Below are 26857 nucleotides of genomic sequence, written 5' to 3'. Positions count from 1 at the left end.
TGATGTTCTGGAAGCATCCCAAAGGTAAAAGACATCAGTCAATAAACACAATCAGTCTGACACTTAGCTAAGGCCAATCTTCTCACTATGTCAAATTAAATATGTACCAGAGGTACCCCCCACGCCCCCCATCACCCCGTGATATTCACGATAATCAATTCTCAGAAATATGCAGTTATATGCAATAATGTTATCTAAGGTGTATTGGACCTCGTGTTCTTTTAGAATCCATTGTAGCTATAGCAGTAGGCCAGTAATACTGCAGGTGAAATGAAGTGTTCTCGGTAAATTGCCCAATATAAATCTTTGCTTACACCGTAGGATATATCCCTCGCAGAGCCTTAATGGATCTGGAAATTTATTTCACATTTGATGCGCCACTGAAGACGATAAAACATTTTTGCTTTTCGGTGAAAAAAAAATCGATAAAGGCCAACTTCCCCCGTGGTCACTTTGTGATGGGAGTCCAGATGGAAAGTTTAGCATTTTGCGACTTCCCGCATGGGAATGGGGGGAAGGGGGGTCTTGCACCCGACGCGCCTCTGCCAGCACATCTGCACGAGCCAATCGGAACTCGCTAAAATCGCCGCTAGAGTGCTGCCGAATTTCACAGGAGAGTCCTCGCGCTCGCAGCAAGATTGGCAGCGCGCAGCGGGCAGTGTCGTGTGGGCAGCAGTCTATATCCACTTCATCAGCGCACGGAGATACCAGAGTACCAACCTCGCTGTGGCTGAGATCGAAGAGAAGTCTTTCTGATGGCCAGACGCTCCTGGGTTGACGCGCAGACGTATTGACACTTTCAAGCGGTCCAAAATGCGATGGTTTTGCTGAAGTATTTTGGGGATATCGCTTTGAGGGGACTTTTGCCTTTTTTAACAATCCTTTAGGCTACCAGCAGTTCATTTTATTTTGTGGTTTCTTATGTGATCAAACAGAGGCGTTTTTGGATGATATGCCGTAATAAGTTTTATGTGCCGCTTTGTTGTTTCTTTCACATGGACATTTGAATTCAGTGTACATTTCCCACCTCAGACTGCTTTGTCTCCGCGCGTCCAGGGGAAGCAATAGGTCGGCGGCGCGTGTGAGTGGATGTGGGTGGTGGGCTCCTGAGTCCGCGGGTCGATAAGGAAGAGATCGGAACGGGCAGACGCTCTATCCAAGTCCTGATCCCCGATCGCGGCAGCCTCAGCACCACGAGCCTTGAGTCACTGACGCGCTGAGAAAAGGCGGAATGTTCCTTCTCGGAATTCTCCTCAGCTTCTTCTCACCAGGTACGACAATGTTTCCCGCTTTCCGATCATCATTTTGCCTCCCTAATGTTAGTGTTTTGTTTTTGGCACTCTTCCCTAAATGCAGTATAAGTGACTTTGTCACAACATTTCCAACCAATAGCCTACGTGTAAATAAAATGAATTGTCTAATATCGAATCTATCACCTATACCCTTTTTATAACATCCAGCAGATGGCCAGTCATTTCAAAAGTGGATGGTCTGTTAATTTAATTACGTTATCCTCAGTGAAGCTCTAAATGAAAAGACAAATGTTAATGTTCCTCTAAAGGCTAATTAAAGTATTTACTGGGCCTATTCAACTTACAAGGAGAATTGCGAGGAGTAGATTTATATTGGACTTTGATAGGCAGAACATAGTCGCTCAGTCCCTCGGCTGCCTCGGCTCGAATTTTGTTGCATTTAATTTCTGGTCGCCTGCATGCGGTGTTCAGATCATAATTGGATTGCGGGCTGTCCTTCGGGCCGCTATCAAATAATCATCGTAATCCGTATCGGCAGAGCTGTGCGCTGCTCTATAAATACGAGTCTTGGGACAAAGCTAATTACATTATGAGATCCCTCACAGAGTGAGTAACGCGTGGGCCTTGGGAATAGCACACTCACATACATATACAGACACACACAGTAGAACAGATTCAGCCCGAATGGCTCAGTCGCAGGGTTACTTTGACATGTAGTTGGTGAAGTTTTCGCGCACATATAAGAACACTCACTTTTACGGTGTAAACGCAGTGCCACCGTGAAGTCTGAGAATGTTAAGAGCGTCAGAAGGGAAATAATTGTGTTTGTCATAGCCTACTGTCGGTTATGCCATTCTGTTTTATGTTGTGTCTATGTAATGACGACGACAGAGATCCCATAGTGACCGAGCGTCGCCGCTTTCACTTGTCTGCTGGCCTACCGCGTGGGCAGTTCGGCTCAGTTTTATGCTCTTGCAGACAGAGAGTGCTGTTTATTTATCACACTTGTTAATGAGTGCACATTTGATGGGCTGCGCGTGTATCCCCCAGGGTCGGCTCATATATCAGCGGCGCGTGTTCTGACATGGCCTCCCGTGAGCTCAATCCGTGGGCGTAGGCCTACAAGCTATGGCTCAATGACAAGTGTATTTTATTCTCTATGGCCGGTTGTTATTGTGGTAATTACGCACAAGTGGACTTATCTTAGTTTAATTTTATTTTAAATCAATAATATATTATATATTTTGTTGTTTGCCATCCACATGTTATCTGTCGGGTAAAAAAAGCTCTGCAGGAACACACTATCTTTTTGACAAACAGTAGTGACAGCTCTTATCAATGTCCAGGTGGGCGCCCGCGTTAGATACTTACCAGGTGTGTTTACGGAGAGTACGACACGGAGCAAAGAGATCTGTGCTTGGGAGGTGGCACGAGATGTGAACGACGAAATAAACAGGTGGTTTAAATTGTATGTGATTGAAACCGGGGGACCGCTGTCACACATTTAATCTTTGTAAAACTGAAGATAGACCACATGCCGTTCCGATTACATCTGCGTGTTATGCTATATCCTCCACTACGTCTCCCAAGTAACGCTCCAGCACGACTTAAATAAATCTAATAAAATTTTAACATACACTTAATAACCGAATAAAATCAACTGAATATATTGAGGGTAAGAAAGATGAAGATTTTCTCCAGTAGATAGGCTCCACTTAAGAAGCGCACACAAAGACGCTGGAGGAGGGATGACGGTGGGGTGTGCGAATCCGTATTGGCAAAGTATGTTTAAGTGTGTCGAGTGTGAGCTTGTATGCATTTCCAGTGTTTCTTGTACTTTGAAGCTGTGAGTAGTGTCTGTGTGACTTGTGTGCACTGCACAGTGTTTTGGGTTGCGTTTTGTGTGCGTATGTGAGGGTGGGTATTGAGTGTGAGGTTAGTGAAGCAGGGGACTTTCTGTATAGGAAGTGGAGAGAGCGGTTGCAGGTTTGAGAGAATATACCGTTTGTACAGGGGTTTTCAGGTGTGTGGAGAGAGAGGGGAGCTGTGTGTGTGTGTGTGTGTGTGTGTGTGTGTGTCAGTGGCTGGCGTTTGTTAGGTTAAGTGTGTCTGTGCGGGGTGTTTTTAGGTTAACCAGAGCTTGTGGGAAGGGGAGGGGTGTGAGTGTGTGGTGTGTTGATAACCAGGATTTGGAACACAAACATGGAGATGGCAGATGGCGTAGGGCCTCTGCCTTGCCTTGGAGCCGGGAGCCAAGTGACAATCAGAGGGGTTGTGTGTGTGCATATTTCATGTGAGAACACACCTTTGATTCAGTTTGATCTGCCATTCAGGTGTATCATAGTGGTAAAAGGAGTGCATAAGGATCAGCAATGTCAGAGAAACATGTTGTGTGTGTGTGTGTGCATGTGTGTGTGTGTGTGCATGTGTGTGTGCATGTGTGGGAGGGGGCACTGACAATAAAGAACACGGACAGATTTGTTTGGACCTAGGGTTATTAACCCTGGAGAATTGTTCTGAAACTGTTCGTATGTGTGTGTTGGAGTCAATGAATGTGTTTGTATGAGTGTGTAGGCATGTCTGTGGCAAAATGAATATGTGGGTGAACATAAATGAGTGTGTGTGTGTGTGTGTGTGTGTGTGTGTGTGTGTGTGTGTGTGTGTGTGTGTGTGTGAGTGAGAGAGAGAGAGAGAGAGTGGCTAAGTGGCGGTTGCCCAGCTGGATGATGTCATTGATGGGCAGATATACGGCTGAAACCGAGTGTGTGAGGCCATCTCCAGCTAATGCATCAACCACACACACACACACTCTCACGCACACACACACACGCACACGCACACGCACACAAAAACACACGCACACGAACACGCACACACAAACACACATACACGCACACACACACACGCACACACACACACACACACACACACACATACAAAGACTAAGGCTTACACATAGACACTTTCAAGCAAACAAATATGTGCATAATCTCAAGCAAACACAAACACACACACACGCACACAAATACACACACACACATACACCCACACACACATACACACATTAGCCATCACTCACACACATATAGATTGAAGTCCTTACCTTATTGACAGGTGTGTTTGTCCTCTTCTTTCAGTACTTGTGAGGTCTGTGGTTCCCGTTGTTGGGCAGGGCTCTTAGGATGTCTCTCTGTATCTGGTGAGGATCTGTTGGTGGAGACTACATCCTCTCTTTCTCACACACACACACACGCGCACACACACACACACACTGAGACAGACAGACAGACAGACAGACACACACACACACACACACACACACACACACACACACACACACACACACACACAAACACACAAACACACACGCAGACACGCGCACACGCGCACACGCGCACACACGCACAGACACACAGACACACACACACACAGACACACACACACACAGACACACAGACACACAGATACAGACACATACAAACACAGACAGACAGAATGACTCATGTCAGCATGGGTCTGATTGGACCGTGCCTCCACACTGAGTCTGTTTTCTCCCCCCTCCTGTTGCCCCCTCCTGTTGCCCCCCGATGCCCTCATCCCTCGCTCTGTCTCTTCCTCTTCACCGTTTAAAATGATTGATCGATGTAGGTGTGCTCGTCCCCGTGTCTCTACATCTCTCAGTGTCACTCTCTATTTAAACCCCCTAATTGACATGTCAGTGGTGGTGGTGGTGACTGTTCAGAGCAATGTTGCGGTCGCGTACGAACTGTGTCTTTGTCGTCCACACACCTGCCTGCGTGGATCTCTGTCGGGGATGGAGGTCCTGGGTAGAGTTCCATATTCCACATCCCCAATCCCTGATCCCAGGACTGTGCAGGGCAATTTTTTATCTCAGGTGTCATCCCCCTGCATAGCCAACACTGCAAACCACACACACACACACACACACACACACACATACCTACTGATCATAAAGTGCTCTTTAGAAAATAATTTTGAAGAAAATGTTAACAGTAAATTGCTCACCAAATTAAACAAAGGTTTAACTTGGCATTCTTTGAATGACACATCTCTGACAAATAAAGCCTGCTGTTACACATTAATGATTGCATGTTGTGAAGGTTCATTTGTTTCTTTTGTTGACTGCTCTGGAAGCCTTGCAGCTCTCTGAAATGATTGTGACTCCATCATGCCTATGCAGAACGAACTGGGTGCCTCTCCAAGACCACTGCATGCAAACACCCACAACATCCAATTAAACACTCTTCAACATCTAGTCACACACCCACAACATCCAGTCAAACACTCTTCAACATCCAGTCAAACACGGCAGGCAGCTGAGCAAAATTGGACACGCTCCTAGTAGCATCTAGAAGGATGGAACTTAGATAAATTGTGCACTCTTAGTTCCATTTTTATTTCTTCCAGCATCACCTCTCACCACATCGATCAAGCTATTCTGTAGGCGTACGGGAAAAAGCCATACTTCCTCAGCAAATGTGTCACTGATAAACAGCCACCAGTCGACAGATGCCTCTCCATCCAAAGGCTCACGAATCCTCCCCTCTTTACTTTTTCATTTTTCTTTGCCGTACTGCTGAATGTATATTTATATAAATATATATGCAGCCACTACCAATTTCTTTCACTGCAGAGGAGGTCTGGAGCCCTGCGCGTCTGTGTTTGCAAGGACTCTGAGGTTGCATTGCGGACAACAAGGAAAATGGCGAGGAGACCTAACATGGAATGAATTCATGAACCGTGACATATACTCAGTGCTGAGAAACCCAGTGGACTTCACATGAGTTATAGGGACGTAACCTCGCCAACACCAATGTGTGGCACCCACCTGGCTGATTCAGTGGCTGCCATTGTGAACCAGCATGCTCCCCCATCCTTTGGCTGTCCGATGGGAAGGCGAGCAGACAGAGAAGCTAACCGCAATGAACAAACCAACCCTCCTTCAGAGGAGTGGATGGATGTTTGCGAAGGATCTCATTCTTTTTTCTTTTTTTTTTTAAACAAAGGCCCTCTTTGAAAAGGGGAAAGTCCGGAAACTCCTCACAAAAAAAAAAAACCAGTGGACACATGAATTATAGGGAAGTAATCTTACGTCCACTGGGTTTCTCAGCACTGAGAGGTGTGTGTGTGTATACAAACAAGGTTGTGGTGAGAGAAAAGAATGAATACATGCTCACTAAATAAATGAGAATGTACTGCATTCCTAATGTGCACCACTGGTATTCCATAACCCATGATGCCTGGGGTGATCAGTGCAAGTGGGATGTTGAGAACAGGGCAGCTCAACGGCTCTGCTGAAATGCATCTCCATTGGATGGCAACACTGCTAATGCTGTACAAGTGGGCTAGTTGCACGTCACTCACACGGAACTCGAAGAAACTGTTGTCATTAACTCACAACCAGAACCATGTCTTTAGAGCAGATCTGCCTTTGTCTCTAACAAGGTCTAGGAAGTGAAAATGAAATGGGGCAAAATTGTGCAAGAAGGTTCAGGTGGTGACAAAAATACATCAAAATAGGCAATGCTGTATGATGACTGGACAATGAAAAAATATCACATTTGAGATGAGATTTGCATATATTGTCGGGTCGAAGGGGAACGTCCTGGTCAAACAATGTTGATCTCGTTCTTTTGTATCGTCAGACTCCAGAACCCAGTTTATTTCCCAGTGCTATACTCTAGGGTTAGCTCCTGTTTAAGTGTCGCAGACCTCAGAGTTGGTTCAGAGACCTGATTGAGTTGTATTGATCTGGTGGATATGCAGTGTGATATGGTGCTGGGGGTGAGAGGGTGAAGGTGCTGTATGTTTTGACGCAGGATCTGTCACAGCTGCAGCCATCTTGAGTCCTCACCCAGATCCTACCGCAGACCTGGGATCAGACTCTCCATTTCCTACCCCCTCCTCAGACCCTAATCTAGTCTCAGCCTGCAGTCCTCAGATCAGCTTTGGAGATCAGGAGTGTGTATCTGTCCTCTAGGCCTACAGAGTTATGGAGAACTCCCTGGGCAGTGAAGGTGTGTGTGTGTGTGTGTGTGTGTGTGTGTGTGTGTGTGTGTGTGTGTGTGTGTGTGTGTGTGTGTGTGTGTGTGTGTGTGTGTGTGTGTGTGTTATGTATTTGTGTGTGTGTGTGTGTGTGTGTGTGTGTATGTGTTTGTGTTTGTGTGTGTGTGTGTGTGTGTGTGTGTGTGTGTGTGTGTGAGTGTGATCTTGTCACGTCGTGGGTAATAACTCAGTGACACCTGTTCAATAATGACTGACTGTAGAAGAAGGTTATTTAAACCATGGAGCTTCTGGCCAATCGATCTACAGTCATTATTTAAGATCAGAATTCTCTCTCTGTGACCCCAGAGCTCCAGTTCATGTCATCCACTACACTCGAAACAGTTTGCAAAGCTGTCCACAGTAATGTGTTTGTCCTTCAAATCCGGTCGGATTGGACATGATCTCAGCAGTGTGTGGGTGTGTCTGTGTGTCAGTGTGTGTGTGTGTGTGTGTGTGTGTGTGTGTGTGTGTGTGTGTGTGTGTGTGTGTGTGTGTGTGTGGTGTTTGTTGCGTTTATCAGACTCAGACAAAGCGGCAGAAGCGTGCTGTGTGTTGTGTGCATTTTGTTATTTTGAGGTGTGAAATCTGTTAAATGTCAGCAAAAATCTCTTCCAGATGACAGGTCTTAGGAGAGCGGGATTATGGGAATTAGAACTTCAGGCAAAGAGTGGCAGAGGACTAAAAAGGCTGCTTGACCCAAAAAAGACACTAAACATTAGCCACCGCAGCACGGTCTTGTGACTCACTGGCTGCTTGCATGAATAGCAGCCTTCACTTCCTGTAGTTTAATTTATATATGTTGCCCTCTGCACTTCCAGAAATACATACTCCTAAAATTACTGTGAAATAGCTCTCCCTTCTATCAATTTTGTTTTTCACTCTTGTGCACAGGCATACACACACACACACACACGCACACAAACTCTTCCTGAAACAGGTTTTTTCTCTCTCTTTCTCCCTTCCTCCCTGCTTCTCTTTGTCCTTCTCTGCACCCTCTCACCCCCCCCCCATCAATCTCCTCTGCACCCTCTCACCCCCCACAATCTTTCTCTCTCTCCCACTCCTCCCTCTCTCCCACTCCTCTTCTCTCCTCCCTCTCTCCTACTCCTCCCTCCCTCCCACTCCTTCCTCTCTCTCCCTCTCTCTCTCTCCCTCTCTCTCCCTCTCCTCTCCTCTCTCTCCCACTCCTCCCTCTCTCCCACTCCTTCCTCTCTCTCCCTCTCCTCCCTCTCTCCCACTCCTCCCTCTCTCTCCCACTCCTCCCCAGGCGTGCACTGCTCCTCGACTGGAGGACTGGACTGTCTGGAAGCCCGGCGGTCCTGTCAGGAGCAGCGGCAGTGTCGCACGCTGCTCGAGCACCTGGACCTCTGCCTGGAGAGAAGCGCCGATGGCCGCCTGGACCCCGAGGCCCGGCAGGGCTGCCTGCAGACGCAGAGCTCCCTGCTCCAGGTGAAGCGTCACCTGCTGCACTGCCGCTGTCAGCGCGGCTCACGCAAGGAGGAGCGCTGCATCAAGGCCTACTGGGCCTTCAGGTTCCCACAAGGTGAGCCATGTGTTTGTGTGTGTGGGAGTGTGTGTGTATTGAACGCTGCATCAAGGCCTACTGGGCCTTCAGGTTCCCACAAGGTGAGCCATGTGTTTGTGTGTGTGGGAGTGTGTGTATATTGATCTGGGGTGTGTTTCTACAACCGTCGTTCAGCGATTTGGTGTTTCCTGAAAGCCTACAGTTGTTCCAATGATCAGTCGTAAACATGGTTGTAAAGTTGGGTGGTTGGAACGACAGTTCGAGATCAGTCGTTAGAAGCGTTGTTCCTGGATATTTGCTGTTGTCAACATTTTAATTGCGTTAGTTTGACAAGATTGACCCTCTCCCTACCTGCCTGAACACCCACCAACTAAGCATATCATACATTTCAAAATGAATATTCATTCGTCTTCAGTGAACCGTTGTACAACGGTGGTTAGAGAAACGGGAAATGCATCATCTTTCGAGAAAAGCAATCTTCTTACCACGGAGCCACTGCGCGTGTGCAGATAGCTGATGACCTTAATTAATAAAATATTATGAATAAAATTCGTAGTTCTTCATTCTCAACAATTATTAAGTATGAGGCTGCTCCATCAGGTCCTATAGCCTTTTCCTAACCACTTTTCCTTGACCTCGATGAGCAAGGACCACCGTCATTATTCTTGAAACAAACCCGTCTGTGTAAATTTTGTACGGCATGTGTTTGCGGCATTTTGTATCTCTCACTGTGTGTGCGGGCGTGTGTGTGTGTATGTGTGTGAGGGTGTTTAGGTTTGAAATTCTCTATGCGAGTAGTGTGCGACTAGCTCTGTGTGAAACCGTAAATAGTTTTGGCGACCAGTGAGGAATGGAGCTAGTTCATGTATTCTGTTGTTGCCTAGCGCTGCTGGCTATTATGTTCATCAGGTAATCAGGACTGAGCTGTAATCTGTCATTTAATCTCATGCCACAGCTCTCTTAATTACAGATAATGACAAGCTAATGGCCCAGGACTGCAAGCCTAATTAGTCTGAGATCTGTTCCTATTGTTGGTCTGATAGAAATCTCTATCTCCCATTCTGTGTGTGTGTCTGTGTGTGTTTGATTGATAAGCGTTACATATCTCTTTGTCCAGGAAGTGGGGTCTTAGTGCATAAAAATGTGAATGACGTCATGTGCTTTTAATGTACTGTGTGAATGTGTGTGTGTGTGTCTTTCTGGGGTTTATGGCGTCACTGAGTTGTGTCAATGCATTTATTGCCCGTGTGTGTGTGTGTGTGCTGCTCCAGGTTATGATGACATTGAGTCATCCCCATATGAGGACATGGAAGAAGAGCTACGGAGGAGTTTGGACACGCTCAGGATAAACTCCTTAGTGGCAGGTACACTACACCTACACACACACACACACACACACACACACACACACACACACACACACACACGCACACACACACACTACACACACACACACACACACACTCTTTCTACTTTAGCTCCACCTGCTTTTCTTTTTTCTATTTCTGTTCCTTATCTCTCCCTCTCTTCCAACTACCTTGTTGCTGTCCCATTCCCTTTGGCCTACATCTTCTCCTCTCATCTCTACTTTTTCTTCATTCATTCATTCATTCCTCCCTCTCTCTCTCCCTCCATCCCTCTTTCCTTTACTTTCTCTCTCTCTCTCTCTCCCTCTCTCTCTCTCCCTCCCTCTCTCTCTCTCTCTCTCTCTCTCACTCATACACTCTCTTTCCGTTTCCTTCTCCAGCCTCCTCTCCCTCTCTGGATGGGCAGAACCAGTGTCTGAAGGCGGCTCAGTACTGTGGCATGTTTGAGAAGTGCGGCGCCCTGCGCTCCGAGTACGCCGCCGCCTGCACCAAGCCCGCCGCCGAGGGCATCGACCGCTGCAACCGGCAGAAGTGCCACCGGGCGCTGCGGCGCTTCCTGGAGCGGGTGCCCGAGGACTACAGCCTGCCCGTGCTCTTCTGCCCGTGCTCAGACCCGCTGTGCGGCGAGCGCCGGCGCAAGACCATCGTGCCGTCCTGCTCCTACGAGGACCACGAGTACGACCGCCCGCCCAACTGCCTCCACCTGAAGGGGCTGTGCACGACGGACAACTTGTGCAGGTAACACACGCACACACACTCACACACACACACACACACACACACACACACACACACACACAGACCAAGATGTCCACACCCATAAATACACACAAAAAGACACATAAACAAATATACACACACACAATGTTCCATATGACTAACGGACATGCACGTGTTCATGCACACTTATTTGTAGAGGTAACAACCACTTACAAACACTGAGTCACCCCCCACTAAACTCACACAAAATGAACACACTCTCTCACACACACACAGACAAGTGATACACACACTATAGACAATGAGATGTGTGGTCTGAATCATCCAAGTATATGTAAGGGATAAGGTATAGTCCACCGACGGGAAGAACAGGACTCGGTCTTGTTTCATCCTTAAGGGATTTATTTTCCGATACTGACTGGTGGACTATACATTATCCTGCTCGTTATATGGCTACTTGCCAAAATGATAAAAGACATTCCTCCAAAAATTATTTTGCAACTTCCGCTAAGAAAAATAGTTCTCCACGCAAATAGAACATCAAAATTTCAAGTGTTGCGTAGCAAACAATTACTTGCTGACTTTAAGTTACAATGACTTTCCGTTACGTTAAGTGAATGGACTACTTCCGGAATGATATAAAAGATGTGAATTAATTTATGGCATCGGCCAATATAAAGAAATATGAGACCTACGAACGTTTGGCTGGCCCATTCAAATCAATGGAACTTTTTTGCAAAATTCTGAGGAGCTGTATAATAAATATATATATTGCAATATGCCCAACATTCTGAGGAGCCGTATAATAAATATATATATTGCAATATCCCCAACATTCTGAGGAGCTGTATAATAAATATATATATTGCACTATCCCCAACATTCTGAGGAGCCGTATAATAAATATATATATTGCAGTATACCCAACATTCTGAAGAGCCGTATAATAAATATATATATTGCACTATCCCCAACATTCTGAAGAGCCATATAATAAATATAAATATTGCACTATCCCCAACATTCTGAGGAGCCTTATAATAAATATATATATTGCACTATCCCCCTGCAATTGTGCCAGGAGTTTTGTGTTTAGTGCGGGGAGATGGTGAAACAGCGTCACTGGAGATCGAAGAAGTTCAGAGTTGAGCCGTTACGCAAGCAGAAAATGGAGCTCAACTTTGTTTGTGTGTGTGTGTGTGTGTGTGTGTGTGTGTGTGTTTGTACGTCCATTTCAGGGCCAGGTTGGCAGATTTTCAGCACCACTGCCAGCCCTCCCTCTACTCCTCATCAGGCTGTGCCAGAGAGAGCAGAGCCATGTGCCTCAAAGCCTACACAGGACTGATCGGTGAGACACACACACACACACACACACACACGTGCCATTTGCCTCAAAGCCTACACAGGACTGATCGGTGAGACACACCCACACACACACACACCCACACACACACACACACACACACACACACACACACACACACACACACACACACACACACACACGTGCCATGTGCCTCAAAGCCTACACAGGACTGATCGGTGAGACAGACAGACAGACAGACAGACAGACAGACAGACACACACACACACACACACACAGACACACACACAGACACACAGACACACACACACACACACACACACACGTGCCATGTGCCTCAAAGCCTACACAGGACTGATCGGTGAGACAGACACACACACAGACACATACACATGTGCCTCAAAGCCTACACAGGACTCATTAGAGAATGACACACAAACATACACACAATACGCTACACTCACAGACTTACACACACACACACACACACACAAACCCATTACAAACAAACCTACGCCTACAACACTTGCTCACAAACACACTGAAAAGAAAGTGGAGTCTGAAAGCTTACTCTGGACACATCACTGATACACACTGACACACAGACACACACATACTCACACACATTTTCCCTTCCCAACTCTTTTTTTTCTCCTGCCGACCATCTAGTCCTCCATGAATTTCCAGTCTAATGTATTTTTTAATGCAGTATGTAATTGGATTTCTCATCATTAACTTTATTAAAAAACTGTAATGTGATTACTGTAATGTATTTTGTCCTCCTCTCTTCTGCGTCTTTTGGCGTAGGGCAGGTTTGTTATGAGGCCTGTGTGTGTTTGCCTATTAAATGTTTATAAAATATTCACTGCGACTGAAGGTACACTTACATCCCCTCCTACTCCCCACCCGCCCCAGGCATCCAGACGCCCACAGATTAACTCCATCCACGTCACACACACACACACACACACACACACACACACACACACACACACGCACACGCACACATGCACATGCACGCACACACACACACACACACATACACACGCACACACACACACATACTCCATCCATGTCAGAGGACTGTGATTACTCTGATCCATCATCTCAGCAGGACACACACACACACACGCACACACGCACACGCACACACACACACGCAACACACAGAGGCACCTGTGATTATTGTCATTACTGTTAATGCAAATGCCTGTCAGACATTCAGCAGGTCTCGCCCAGTGCCAAGTCCGGCACAATGAGCGCAAGCATTAGTAATGCATTACCAGTGCTTCAGGGGGATGAAGCCCTGCCCTGCCCTGCCTAATATTAGCATTATAATCATACACACACACACACACACTTAATGTCTCTCTCACTCGCTCATATGCCCAATACACGCCATTTCCCACATCAGGAGGTTTCATCAGGAGCAATCAGCTCGCTGCTTCCTCAGGGTGTTGTGATGATGCTGTCTGACAGGCGTTTGCATTAACACTAATGATAATAGTCACAGGTGAGCTGATTGGCTCTGTGTGCGTCTGTGTGTGTACCAAACCTTGCCTGTGCAGTTACTTTCTTGTTTGTGAGGATGGGTATGTGTGTGGTGTGTGTGTGTGTGTGTGTGTGTATGTATGTGCATGTAGAATAGAATAGAATAGAATAGAAAAGCCTTTATTGTCATTGTATTTGCATACAACGAAATGTGGAGCTCTGCTCCTGTTGGTGCGACGAGGGACAACATATAACACAACAACAACATATAACACAACAATAATACAAATAGCTAAAAATAGTACAAATAGCTAAAAATAGTACAAATAGCTTAAAAAAAAATTATGTTATGAGTTTAACAAAGTGCGGTGGTTTAGATTGCACGTTCTTCCCTGAGGTGCTTTACAATAAATACAGTAACACTTTGTTTATACACATGTGTAAGGTGACTGAGATGGCATTAGTCGAATAAAGTGATTAGTGTATTAATATTGCACAAGGACATTTTACGTTTAGTGCATGACTGGGTTTAATGTTCTGATGGCCGTCGGGAAAAAAATGTCCTTTAGACGCGTGGTCATTGCTCTCGAGGACCTGTACCATCTGCCCGAGGGCAGGAGAGTAAACAGGTGGTGGCCTGGGTGGTAGGAGTCTTTCATGATGTTATTGGCCCTGCCGAGGTAGCGGGAGCGGGCAATGATTTCCAGGGAGGGCAGTGAGCAGCCAGTGATTTTTTGGGCTGTGTTGATGACTCTTTGGAGGGCGTGTGTTTGTGTGTGTGTGTGTGTGTGTGTGTGTGTGTGTGTGTGTGTGTGTGTGTGTGTGTTTGCATGCATGCGTGTGTGTATGTATGTGTGTGTTTGTGTGTGTGTATGTGTGTTTGTGTGTTTATGCATCACCTAGTGTATCTCTTCTAATGTGTGTGTGTGTGTGTTCGTGTGTGTATGCATCACCTAGTGTATCTGTTCTGATGTGTGTTTGTGTGTGTGTGTTCGTGTGTGTATGCATCACCTAGTGTATCTGTTCTGATGTGTGTTTGTGTGTGTTTCCACAGGCACGGTTATGACCCCCAACTACGTGCAGAATAGCAGTATGGATGTGTCTCTGTGGTGCAACTGTGAGGGCAGTGGAAACCACTGGCAGGACTGTCAACACCTTCAGCACCTGTTCACTGATAACACCTGCCTGAGTGAGTTTAACACACACACACACACACACACACACACACACACACACACACACACCTTTGTCAGCATCTCTAGCAGTGTCACAGCTGTCCACTTCATTAAAATACATACAGAAAGGAATTAATTTTCTGTGTGTGTGTGTGTGTGTGTGTGTGCTTGTGTGTTGTTACGCACACTGCGTGAGTGAAACAACAAAATTGGGGGTTTGAATGTGCCGTGGAGTCGTACCAATCGTTGTTTTATTTAACCAACACTATCAAAAAGAGCCAATCAGAACCAAGTTCAAAGTTCAAAAACGGTGACTAAAAAGTTCAAAAAACAGTCAGATGAGCCTTCACACAAAACCACGTCCCTGTCCATGCCCAGTATTCCAAGACAGGCAACTGCTGCCGGGAGAGGAAGAGCAGCAGCGATTCAACCCATAGGACACCTGCGCACCACCATACACTCACTGGTACCTCACATACACACAGACACACAGACACACACACACACACACACACACTGGTACCTCACATACACACAGACACACACACACACACACACACACACACACACACACACACACACACACACACACTGGTACCTCACATACACACAGACACACACAGACACACAGACACAGACACACACACACACACACACACACACACACAAACTGGTACCTCACATACACACAGACACACACAGATACACAGACACACACACAGACACACAGACACACACACACACACACACACCGCCGTACCTCACTGGGCTGACTGGCTCCTGCCACACTACCAGCACACCTGCGAGGGAACACCTTTGAAAAGGGCCGTGACAGTGTGTGTATGTGTGTGTGTGTGTGTGTGTGTGCGTGTCGTCATGTTTGTGTAGAATTAACTTTGTCACTGTGATTGCCATTGTAAAGTTGCACTCTGATTCGCTGTCTCCTAGGTAACGCCATAACCACCATGGGCAGCTTCCTGTCACATCCAGAGGAGGGAGTGGCCCCTCCCCCTCCTGCGCCGTCCCAGATCACACAGCACCATCAACTCAACGTCAACCTGCAGTCTGCACTCAATTCTGTTAGTACACACACACACACACACACACACACACACACTCTTCAGATCACACAGCACCATCAACTCAACGTCAACCTGCAGTCTGCACTCAACTCTGTTAGTACACACACACACACACTCACACACACACACACACACACACACACACACACTCCAGATCACACAGCACCATCAACTCAACGTCAACCTGCAGTCTGCACTCAACTCTGTTAGTACACACACACACACACACACACACACTCTCCAGATCACACAGCACCATCAACTCAACGTCAACCTGCAGTCTGCACTCAACTCAGTTAGTACACACACACACACACACCAGATCACACAGAACCATCAACTCAACTTCAACCTGCAGCTTGCACTCAACTCTGTTAGTACACACACACACACACACACACACACACACACACACACACACACACACACTCCTGAACCAGTGCCTTTACACATGCATAAAGCCCACAGCTATGCTACTACATACTTACTGTTAGTTGTAAGTCAGTATACAGCATGTCTTCACTCACTCACCCAACATTCAGCGTTCCTAGTCACACTTCCTAAACACTCTGAGAACAGGTAGGCATCATCCCATCCAAGAACTCACACGCTCTCTGAATCAGACACACACAGACAGACTTACACACACACACACAGAGACAGACTTACACACACGCACATACACAGACAGACACACACACGCAGACAGACAGACCTACACGCACACACACACACACACACACACACACACACACACACAGACACAGACACACAGACACACACACACACACAGACAGACTTACACAAACAGTTGGGCTTCTGCACATCTCTGGCTGCACTTGTACCGGAAGGAACTGACAGGAAACACACACATTCATTAATTCACAGAGTGTGTATGTGCACATTGTGTGTGTGTGTGCACATTGTGTGTGTGTGTGTGCACATTCTGAACACTGAACATAATCTGGGCCTCCAGACAAAAGGATTCAATTCAATCTCTCTCTCTTGGCTAAAGCTCTAATTCCAACTCATTCTCATGCTTCCCTTCATCTCCGTGGGTCCATCTCCCTCTCTCTCTCTCTCTCTCTCTCCTCATCTGTCTCTCTCTCCCTTCCTGTCTCTCTTTCTCTTTGAGAGGATTAGCTGAAGATGCAGGAAGCGGTGTATCAATCAGGCTTCATTAGTATTAATTTATTCATGCCATCTGTCTCCTCCACTGGTCCTCCTCTCCTAATCCCTACCTCCTCTCCTCCTCTCCCTCTTCCCCTCCCCTTCCCTCCGTCATACATCACACACTTTCTAAGTTTCTCAGTTCTATCATTCACTTCTCTGACATCCATATCTTTCCCCCTCATTAAAGATTTCTCTTTAATTGCATCACTCTGGCCTTCTATTTTTAACCCTCTCTTCTTCTTCTTCTTCTTCTTCTTCCTCCTCCTCTTGTTGTTGTTGTTGTTTGTCTTCTTCATCATCATCATCCTCACCATCTTCTTCTGTCTGTCAGGTGGAGACTAGTGAGGAGGAGGAAGAGGAGGAGAAAGAAGAGCAGGAGGCTGTTAAAGACGAGGAAGAGATAGTGGAACGGTTCCACGTCATCCCGCCGTACTCCGAGAAGGCCACCGTGTCCAACCTGAACTCAGCGGGCCGCGGCGTCCACAGCGTGCTCAGCCTGCGGCGCCCCCTGCTGGCTCCAGCACTGCCCCTCCTGCTCCTGCTCAGCTTCCTGTTCATACTCACGCTGGCCTGTCCTTTCACCTAGGGGTGACACTGAACCCCCTTCACGCCCCCCCCCCTCCCATATACACACGACTAGACTCACCCTGAGACAGACGGAGAGGGGAGGGGGGGCGGTGTGGAGAGGACTGAGAGAGAGAGAGAGAGAGAGAGTAGCATTGAGTTTTTTTAAGAGGAAGAGAGGATAGAGCGAGTGGATTGAAAAAAGAGTTGGCCCAGACAAAAGAGTTTTCACCCCCCTCTCTCCCTCACTCTGCCTCTATTCATGGGGTTGCGGTGTGTGTGTGTGTGTGTGTGTGAAAGTCACTCTGCCTCTATTCATGGGGTTGCGATTGCCTTGTACAGTCTGTTACCATAGCTGCTCTTTCTCCTTGGCTCTTGCCCCGGCTCAGCCAATCAGGTGTGAGAATGGGGCCAGCACGGCATTGGGAGCCAACGGCGTTGTGCGGCTGGTCCATGACCCCACCTCCCACTCTTAAGCTCCGCCCTGAAGTGTGTGTTGCTGGGCAACGCCCCGGGTCCCAGCTGGTGTCATGTACATGCGTGGATATGAATGACTTTAACCCAAACGCTACAAACGCCTACGCACTTCCTTCATGTACCATTTTACGTTATGAGTCATTGTTATTATAATTATTAATAGAGTTATGTTATTATTATCTGTGTACTAAAACTGCTATGAGTTCAAACATGAGGGGTGTGTTTGTTTATTTACGTGTGTGTGTGTGTGCCTCTGTGTGTGTGTGCCTCTGTCTAGTGTGCCTCTGTGTGTGTGTATGTGTGTGCGTGTGGGCCTGTAAGTTTGTGTGCGTGTGTTTGCGTGTGTGTACCTGTTTATGTGTGTGCGCCTCTGTGTGTGTGTTTGTGTATGTGTGTGTGTGTGCGTGTGTGTGTGCCTTTTGAAACTATTTCATCTTAAGGTTCTCTCACTTCAATCTACAGGATCATCTTAGAGCTCTCTTTGACAGACACATAAATGCTACCAGTATAGACACAAACAAGGGCCAAGAACAATGAGTCAGACCTACACACACACTTAACCTCACACACTTGCATGTCCATGTGTGTCAGACACAAAAAATTCTCTCACACATTGTCAATTAATTTCAAGCCGCTCTAAACTATACCTCGCTCACTGTCTCTTTCTTTCTCTTTTTCTTTCTCTCCCTCTCTCTTTCTTTGTCTTTCACTCACACTCAGACACACTCATACACACACACACACACACACACACACACACCGACACACTCACTCATATTGATCCAGCAGACGCAGCATTGTCTCTTTATTGTGATGTGATGTGCTTTTGACTCAGCGCAGACTGTGCAGTTTAACCAGCGGCATAAATATCAACAGTAACCTACACACACACACACACACACACACACACACACACACACACACACACACACACACACACAGCCTTCAGACAAGAGCAACACACAAACACTCAAGGCCTCCAGATGTCACACACAGCCTCCAGACAACAGCAGAAACACACACACACACACACACACACACACACACACACACACACACACACACACACACACACACACACACAGCCTCCAAACAATGGTTCCTCCACCCACACAGTATCTGAACCACAACGTAACCCCCCACCCCCACCCCACAAACACACACACACACACATGCACTGACACACACACACACATATAGCCTCCAAACAACACTGCCATAAAACATTGTAAAATAAATAGGAACACAGCAGGTGCCACGCAGTCTGTCTAAGAGGAGCTGGTGGGGTTGGAAGAAGGGACAGAGAGAGGGGCAGATGGAGGGAGAGAAGAGGAAAGGGAGAGTTTGAGAGATGGAGGGAGAGAGGGGATGCGCTTTTTATTTTTGCCAGATTGTGCTTTGGCGGGGAGAGAGATAATGTGTGTGTTTATCTGCTGAGTGCATTCAGGGCATGTGTGTGTGTGTGTGTGTGTGTGTGTGTGTGTGTGTGTGTGTGAGGAAGAGAGATGGAGGGAATGAAATACTCTTTCAGCACACCTCAAAATTCTCTTTCCCTTTCTTTCATTCTCTCTCCCCCTCTTCCTTCCTCTTCTCTCTCCTATATTTTATTAATCTTTTCATGACACTTACATTTTTCTCTCATCTATATGAGCGGATGACACAGGAAACTAATCAAATCACAGACCAAATAGACACAAACACACACCCACACACACACACACACACACACACATGCAAGTACTCTCTCACGCCCAAATACACATACGTATATGGCAGTTTTTAATTGGACAAAGTCACACAAAGACCCACACACACACACACACACACACACACACACACACAAGCACTCACATACACATGCTGAATATAAACACAAATAGTAAAACTGGTTGAAAGGAGTCACAGACACTGGAGACGCTTGCTGTGTGTGTCACCAGATCTGATATGCAGTCCACACCTCCACACACACTCACACACACACTCACACACACTGACATGAAATGTTGGTACTGCACTTTAAAATGTCACCTGGAGAGAATCAATTGCAGAGTAAGTATGCTCTCTTAACACATACACACTCATATAAATCAATAGTCTGACTCATAAACACACACACACACACACACACACACACAAACACACATCCACCTCAACTGTGGAAGTTAATGTTGTGTTGGTCGTCTGAAGCCAGTCTTCCAAGGCCTTCAATCGTTCGGGAGGAGACTGCAAAAGTCAGTAAACATTACATTTAAACACATAACAACTTATGTTATTCCGCTGCCTTAACATCGTCTGCTTGTGAAGAGACTACATTTCTCTGGAATGCCAATGCACATTCAATACATATTTTGAAGAACTGCACAATCACTCTAAACAGGAGCCATTCGATTTATCAGATGGCAGCTTCCCCGATGCAGATTTTTATATTTTTCAACAACTGGTTGTATCTTGTTCAGTTTGAAAACAATGGGTGACCTTGGTATTGACGGGACACTAGGTGAACTCTTAATATATACTTTGTGTTCATAGTTGGGCAGGCCTAAATATATTGTATTAATTATTCAAATATCACTCACCCGTTGGTGTTCGCTCATGACTGTTGTCTTTTACGCACGGCCTTCTAAGTGATGCTAGTGAGATATCTCTACTCGTGGCTTTCTGTAAGGAAGCAGGCGATTTGATGAGCATGAACTCTTCAAAAGTATTTTATGGAGAACCACACCACGCACAAACTTAAGGAATTTAAGATGTATGTGTTTCAGGCGGATTTTGTAAGTTTGTTGATGCAACATTTAGAAACTTAGATTGAAACGTCATTACCTTACCTGCAGTTGAGCGATGGTTTAAACCTAAACTAGTCACATGGATTATTAAACTCCACTGGTAGGTCCTCGTAACCAGCGGTTTAACCAACCGATTCTCCTTTCTCCATATTCGCTCCACAAGGTGTCAGTGGCTCACAGCATCGTGTCTCCGGTAGGCCTACCCGACGGCTGATGAGTGGTGCACAACGAAACTAATTGAAGAGAGGCGAAATGACTGCGTTTGCTATGTTTTTAACACACACATCAACACCTGTGTGAACTCTCTGTGGACAACTAATCAAGTAGTTCTCAACCTCAAAAAGAGGTCAATAGATTGAAGTTGATACCAAGCATGGATCGAGGAGGCCGCCACCAACAACCTCAGCAAGGACTAGGACGAGGTCAAGGAAGAGGCCGTGGTAGAGGTAGAGGGGCCCCTGTCAGGGGACGTGGCATTCGTGTAAGATGCTCTAATGAAATTAAGGCAACAGTCATTGATCACGTAGTCAATCATGACCTCTCCATGAGAGAGGCTGGCCAAAGGGTTCAGCCAAATCTGAGCCGTCATACTGTGGCATCAATTGTTTGTATGTTCCGCAATGACAATGACACTTTGCTGGCCTTTACAGTCAATTTACTGTACTGTGTTTCACTGTATTTGCACTCTTGGCAACAACCATTTCTATACTTTTGTAAAGTGTGTTGCCACAATTCAATCTAGTACTGTAGTTTCACTAAAGTAATTTACAACATATACGGTAGAATTCTGATTAGTGTATATTTACAGTATTTACAGCCTATTGCACTATTTTTACAGAATAAACACACTGGCCCACACTGGTGGCAAGGGGAGAATGTTCACTGCAGAACAGATTCTACCTTTTTACTGTATATTGAAACCTGTCATTTTCACTTCTTACAGTATGTAATGTGGAAAAATTACTGCAATAAATATTTTTGTGTCAGAATCTTTGCCATTTCGTAAACAGTAGAACAAATTTAAATCAATGGTGTTGACAGGTCCTTGTTTAGAATATCTTTTATAGTATTTAGCAATACAAAAACAGAACTACAATATTTTACTGTATCCAAATTTCAGATTTCAAATACTTTCTGACAGTATATTCCCTAAGTAAGAGTGCTCATTACAAAACCCAAATTGTAGTATGTTGTCAGTGGTAAAAAAGTCAATACTGTGAGGGTGTTGCACAAAAGTTGAAGTGATGGTTTCAGAGGTTGATATTGATAGCTGTAGTTTGAATTTTGTTATCCATTGTTAAATAAATGAAAAAACATAAATTTTCAATTGAGCACAAATTGTAAGTTTTGATGGAAATGTTTGGTTTGGATGGGTGTGAGACAAGTTTTGAGAAGGTGGTGTCATTCTGCATACATCATATAGTGTTTTGGTCATTTCATCTTCTGTTAAGGGCTGTGTGTGAGCTGTTTTGAAAAAGTAAACAGTGAATGGAAAAATGTGCCGAAGCAATCGAGAAAAACTGTAAACCCACCAGCATAGGCGCCATTTACGGTGGGAAAATGTCCCCACCACTTTTTTGCAATCACCAATTTTGACAACTAGAGAAGTGTCAATCAATAGAATAAATGACAAAACAAATAATTAGTTGCACTATTTGCTGCGATTAAGCTTTTATCAATTAATATTTAGATGGTAAGATCACAGAAATAATGTAGAGTCAACACAAAGTATATTTAAATTCAAACACTATTGTTTAACAGCGTCTTGAAGTGCTCAATAGACTTGCAAGCTTGTGATTTCAGCCATGCTCTGTGCTGGGTGTACGTTGCATGCCCCCAGGTGTTTCAGCCATTACGCACGACAGAAACACAGGTGCTGGTAGCCTCAGCTCAGAAGAACCTTCTAGAAGAGAGGCTTAAACTCACCTCAGAGTTGTGGAATGCAGGAATCAAGGTGAGCGTGTCATATTTCTGTATCTACAAATTCTCACATATTGGATATTTTTTATCTGATCATGAGTGTGTGTGTGTTTTCACTTCAGGTGGAGGTGTTATACAAGCATAACCCCAAACTCCCAAGCCAGGAGACAGGCATCCTGCTGGTAGCCATCTTAGGAGAGCAAGAGCTCCGTGACGGCGGCGTCAAGCTGCGCAACGTCGCCAACCGAGAAGAGGTCAGCTCCTCCACGACCTTTTGAAAGTAGGTCCATCATGCACCTTTGTTTATGCACATGCTTGCAGGTCGTCTCTGCGTGCCATTTTGTCTTGCTTGCCAGAGTAGTCGTATAGGTGTGGGTGAGATCCCTCCAGCAAGACTGAATTGTCATATTGTAACCCCACACTAGAGTTCTGTTTTAGGACTAGGTCTTACAATCCCTGGTTGATTTGCACTCCTGAGATGTGAAGTGGGTTGACGCAGACATGCAAGGTGTTTCCGGGTAAGAGTCATGGTGCTGTCTGTGGGACAAAAGGGTCAGAAAGCCTCATTGGAGTCATCAGGTGGGCACCCTCCTTCTCCGGTGTTTCGATGATAGGCCCACAACACCTCCAGAGGGCTCATCGGCAACACCTGGCGTCCCAGATGTGCCCCCCTCTGCTTTAACCCTTCTGCGCCACAGATGCTATTTTGGGGCCCAGGTGGCGTCTCTCCTCTTCACCCACAGCCACCGGCTTGCCCATTCAGCAGCTCTTGAGAGGGCTTTGATGGCTTGGCGTTGGGCTTGGCCTCGAATTCCCAAATCCTTAAGCAGCCTGGTAGTTGTCTTACCCACAAAGCCTCTGCAGCCGACTTCCACTGGGCAAACTTTGGCCTTCCAGCCCGTTGCTCAGCATCAGCTGCCAGCTCAGCGTACTTAAGGCTCTTTCGTTCGTAGGCCTCCTCTACAGCGTCCTCCCAGGGCACAGTCAGCTCTACGATGTACACCTTCTTAGTTGAGGAGGACCAGAGCACGAGATCTGGTCTGAGGTTCGTAGTGGCGATCTCTGGTGGAAAGTAGAGCCTTGGACTCAGATCCACCACGAGCCTCCAGTCTCGCGCTCCTCCCAGCTGACCGGGGTCTGATGTTGTACTGGCCTGGGTCTTGGTTGGCTTTGCACCTTCACAGACTAAACCTCTTGCAGATCTAGGACGGGATGATGGAGGTAGGGCATTGATGGTCGTTCGTCTGGTCTCCAGCATAGCTGCAAGGCACTTCAGCACTTGGTTGTGCCGCCAGGTGTAACAGCCTTGAGTCAGGCCTGTCTTGCAGCCAACCAGGATGTGTTTAAGGTTTGCTGGAGACGGGCAGAGTGGGCACGTTGGGTCTTCTCCGTACCATTGTTGAAGGTTACTGGGAGATGGCAAGACATCATACGTTGCTCGTAAGATGAAGCTGGTGTGAAATGCTTCCATACTCCACAGTTCCTTCCAAGAGAACTTCCTTCTCTCAACTCCCTCCCACCTCATCCACTGTCCCTGTTTCGATTGGGAGACAGCCTTTGCGCACCTTGTTGCCTGCTCTTGCCGGCGCACCTCCTCAACGACCAGACCTCTGCGCTGAGATGGAGCTGCCTTGTGCCAAGATGGTCTGCTCTCTCCGAGGCCAAAGCCTCCTCTCCCCTGTTGCACAAGGCCAACGATGTCACGATGCCTTAGGTCTGCCTTTGCCTGCTGTGTAGCTGCGCTTGCAGTCCATTTCCTTCCGGTCGCCAGAGTAGGAGCTGTTTGGGCTACACATAGGTCACGGGATTCTGTTAGTGTCATTTCCAGCCTTACTTTGGAGCACTTGAATTCCTCTGTAAGACTGGACACAGGCAGCTCCAGAATGCCTCTTCCATACAGCCCTATGTTGCTGAAGCACCTGGGAAGACCCAGCCACTTTCTGGCAAACGAGCTGATCAACCTCTCCAGTTTTTCAACCTTTGAGATAGGGACCTCATAGATGGTAAGAGGCCACATCAGCCGGGGTAGAAGACCGAATTGAAGGCACCAGAGCTTTAACCTGCCAGGAAGCAGGGACTTGTCGATACTCTCAAGGCCGCAGATTGTGTCCTGCCTAAGCTGGTGCACTTGATCTTTGTCCTTGAGGTTGGCATCGTACCAGCGCCCTAAGCTCTTCACTGGCTTCTCTGACACAGTTGGTATAGGTTCATCGCCGATGAAGAAGCGTTGCTCTGACAGCTTGCCCTTGACGACTGATATGCTCCTGGATTTGCTTGGCTTTATCTTCATCCGGGCCCACTCGAGGTTCTCCTGGAGCTTTTTCAGCAGTCGTCTTGTACATGGCATGGTTGTTGTGAGTGTGGTCATGTCATCCATGTACGCTCTGATGGGAGGGAGACGAAGACCAGCTTTGAGCTGCTGGCCTCCTACCACCCATCGAGAGGCTCGGATGATGACCTCCATTGCCATGGTGAAGGCCAGATGGGAGATGGTGCATCCTGCCATGATCCCTATATCCAAACGCTGCCATGCTGTGGTGTACTCCTCAGTTGTGAGGCATAGCTGGACATCCTGGAAATAGGATTTGACAAGAGTGGTGATAGCCTGTGGGATGCTGAACAGGTCAAACGCAGTCCACAAGAGACTATGAGGAACAGAACCAAAGGCGTTGGCGAGGTCCAAGAACACGACATGGAGATCTCTTCCCTCCTTTTTGGCAGCTTGGATTTGATGCCATATCATGCTTGTATGCTCCAAGCAACCAGAAAAGCCTGGAATCCCTGCTTTCTGCACTGTTGTGTCAATGTATTTGTTTCTGTCTAGGTACACAGCCAGCCTGTGAGCTACTACGCTGAAGAAGATCTTGCCTTCAACGTTTAAGAGGCTGATGTGGCGAAACTGGCTGATGTCAGCAGCATCCTTCTCCTTAGGGATTAGGACGCCACCGGCCCTTTGCCAAGCTGTTGGTATCGTTTGTTTCTGCCACACCACCTTCATTAGCTTCCAGAGAAAGCGTAACACATCTGGTGCATTTTTATAAAGCCGGTAAGGGACTCCGTTGGGCCCAGGAGAGGATGCAGCTCTTGCTCGACGAATAGTTCTTTCCACTTCACTCCACTTGGGAGGACATACGTCTAGCTGGTGTTCTGGAGGATGTATTGGATTGTACTGAGGGCACCTGGAATATGATCACAGCAGTCATTCCCCTCTTGCACAGTTGGTTTAATAAAAACGTCCCACGTACAACATCGGGATAGTGAGTGTGTCGTTTTGGGTGATTACTGAGTCTCATGTCCACTTGTGAGTTTGGAAAACCAAAACTGTATGTTCAAGGACCAATGACCTGTAGATGAGCACAGCTGCAACACACCACCAGGACCTTGCAGTTTAAGTGTGTATAATTCAGGAACCCGTCATAATGGGTTTGCCAAACCCGGTTAGGTGATTAAAAGCTGATATTCACTGGCCACCGAGGTGTGAGGTCTACCATCTTGGGTAGGCAGAGGTGTGTATGTGCTGTACTAGAAGTAAAAACTACACATGAGTTTTCAATCCATACACTGCAAAAACTGCTTTTCTAACCTAGGGTTATTATTCTTATATTAAGATGAAAAAATCTAGTTGGTCTTGTTTTAAGCAAAATTGGACTTACCTAGTGTTGTCTTGATAAGGTTATTTTTACCTATTTCAAGCAAATATTACTTGCGCTGCCTTGATAAGCACATTTGAACTTAATTTGAGTTCTTTAACACTAGATATGAGCACTTTATCTTAAAAGAATCCATTTCAAGTGTGGTAGTTTTATTTTAAGCAATAGTGTCAAGTTGAAAACGTCTCATTTCAAGCAGAAATTCACTTGTTATTTTCTTATTGCATTAAAGGTCATAATTCAAGTTATTTTTAACTAGAAATTAGTTTTAACAACCACTTAATTGC

At 46.3% G+C, this 26857-nt stretch overlaps 1 protein-coding gene across 1 annotated transcript; it reads left to right on the top strand.

Moving 5' to 3' along the window:
- Positions 1-517: 517 nt before the first annotated feature.
- On the top strand, positions 518-18426 carry gfra3 (GDNF family receptor alpha 3). The gene is made up of 8 exons (XM_031587572.2): positions 518-1271; positions 8587-8862; positions 10116-10208; positions 10592-10949; positions 12170-12279; positions 14801-14935; positions 15870-16000; positions 17508-18426. The coding sequence occupies exons 1-8, from the start codon at positions 1232-1234 to the stop codon at positions 17760-17762; spliced, it is 1398 nt and encodes a 465-aa protein (XP_031443432.1). The 5' UTR covers positions 518-1231; the 3' UTR covers positions 17763-18426.
- The last annotated feature ends 8431 nt before the right edge of the window (positions 18427-26857 follow it).

Source organism: Clupea harengus, chromosome 20, assembly GCF_900700415.2.
Source record: "Clupea harengus chromosome 20, Ch_v2.0.2, whole genome shotgun sequence".
In the NCBI taxonomy this organism is placed as follows: domain Eukaryota; kingdom Metazoa; phylum Chordata; class Actinopteri; order Clupeiformes; family Clupeidae; genus Clupea; species Clupea harengus.
The sequence above is the reverse complement of the archived record's forward strand: the minus strand, read 5'-3'. Positions and strand labels throughout refer to the sequence as shown.

Coding starts and splice junctions, on each gene's coding strand:
- gfra3 (XM_031587572.2), top strand. CDS start 1,232: ATGTTCCTTCTCGGAATTCTCCTCAGCTTCTTCTCACCAG. Junction 12,280..14,800: donor AGCCTACACAGGACTGATCG/GTGAGACACACA, acceptor GTGTTTCCACAG/GCACGGTTATGACCCCCAAC. Junction 14,936..15,869: donor CACTGATAACACCTGCCTGA/GTGAGTTTAACA, acceptor GCTGTCTCCTAG/GTAACGCCATAACCACCATG.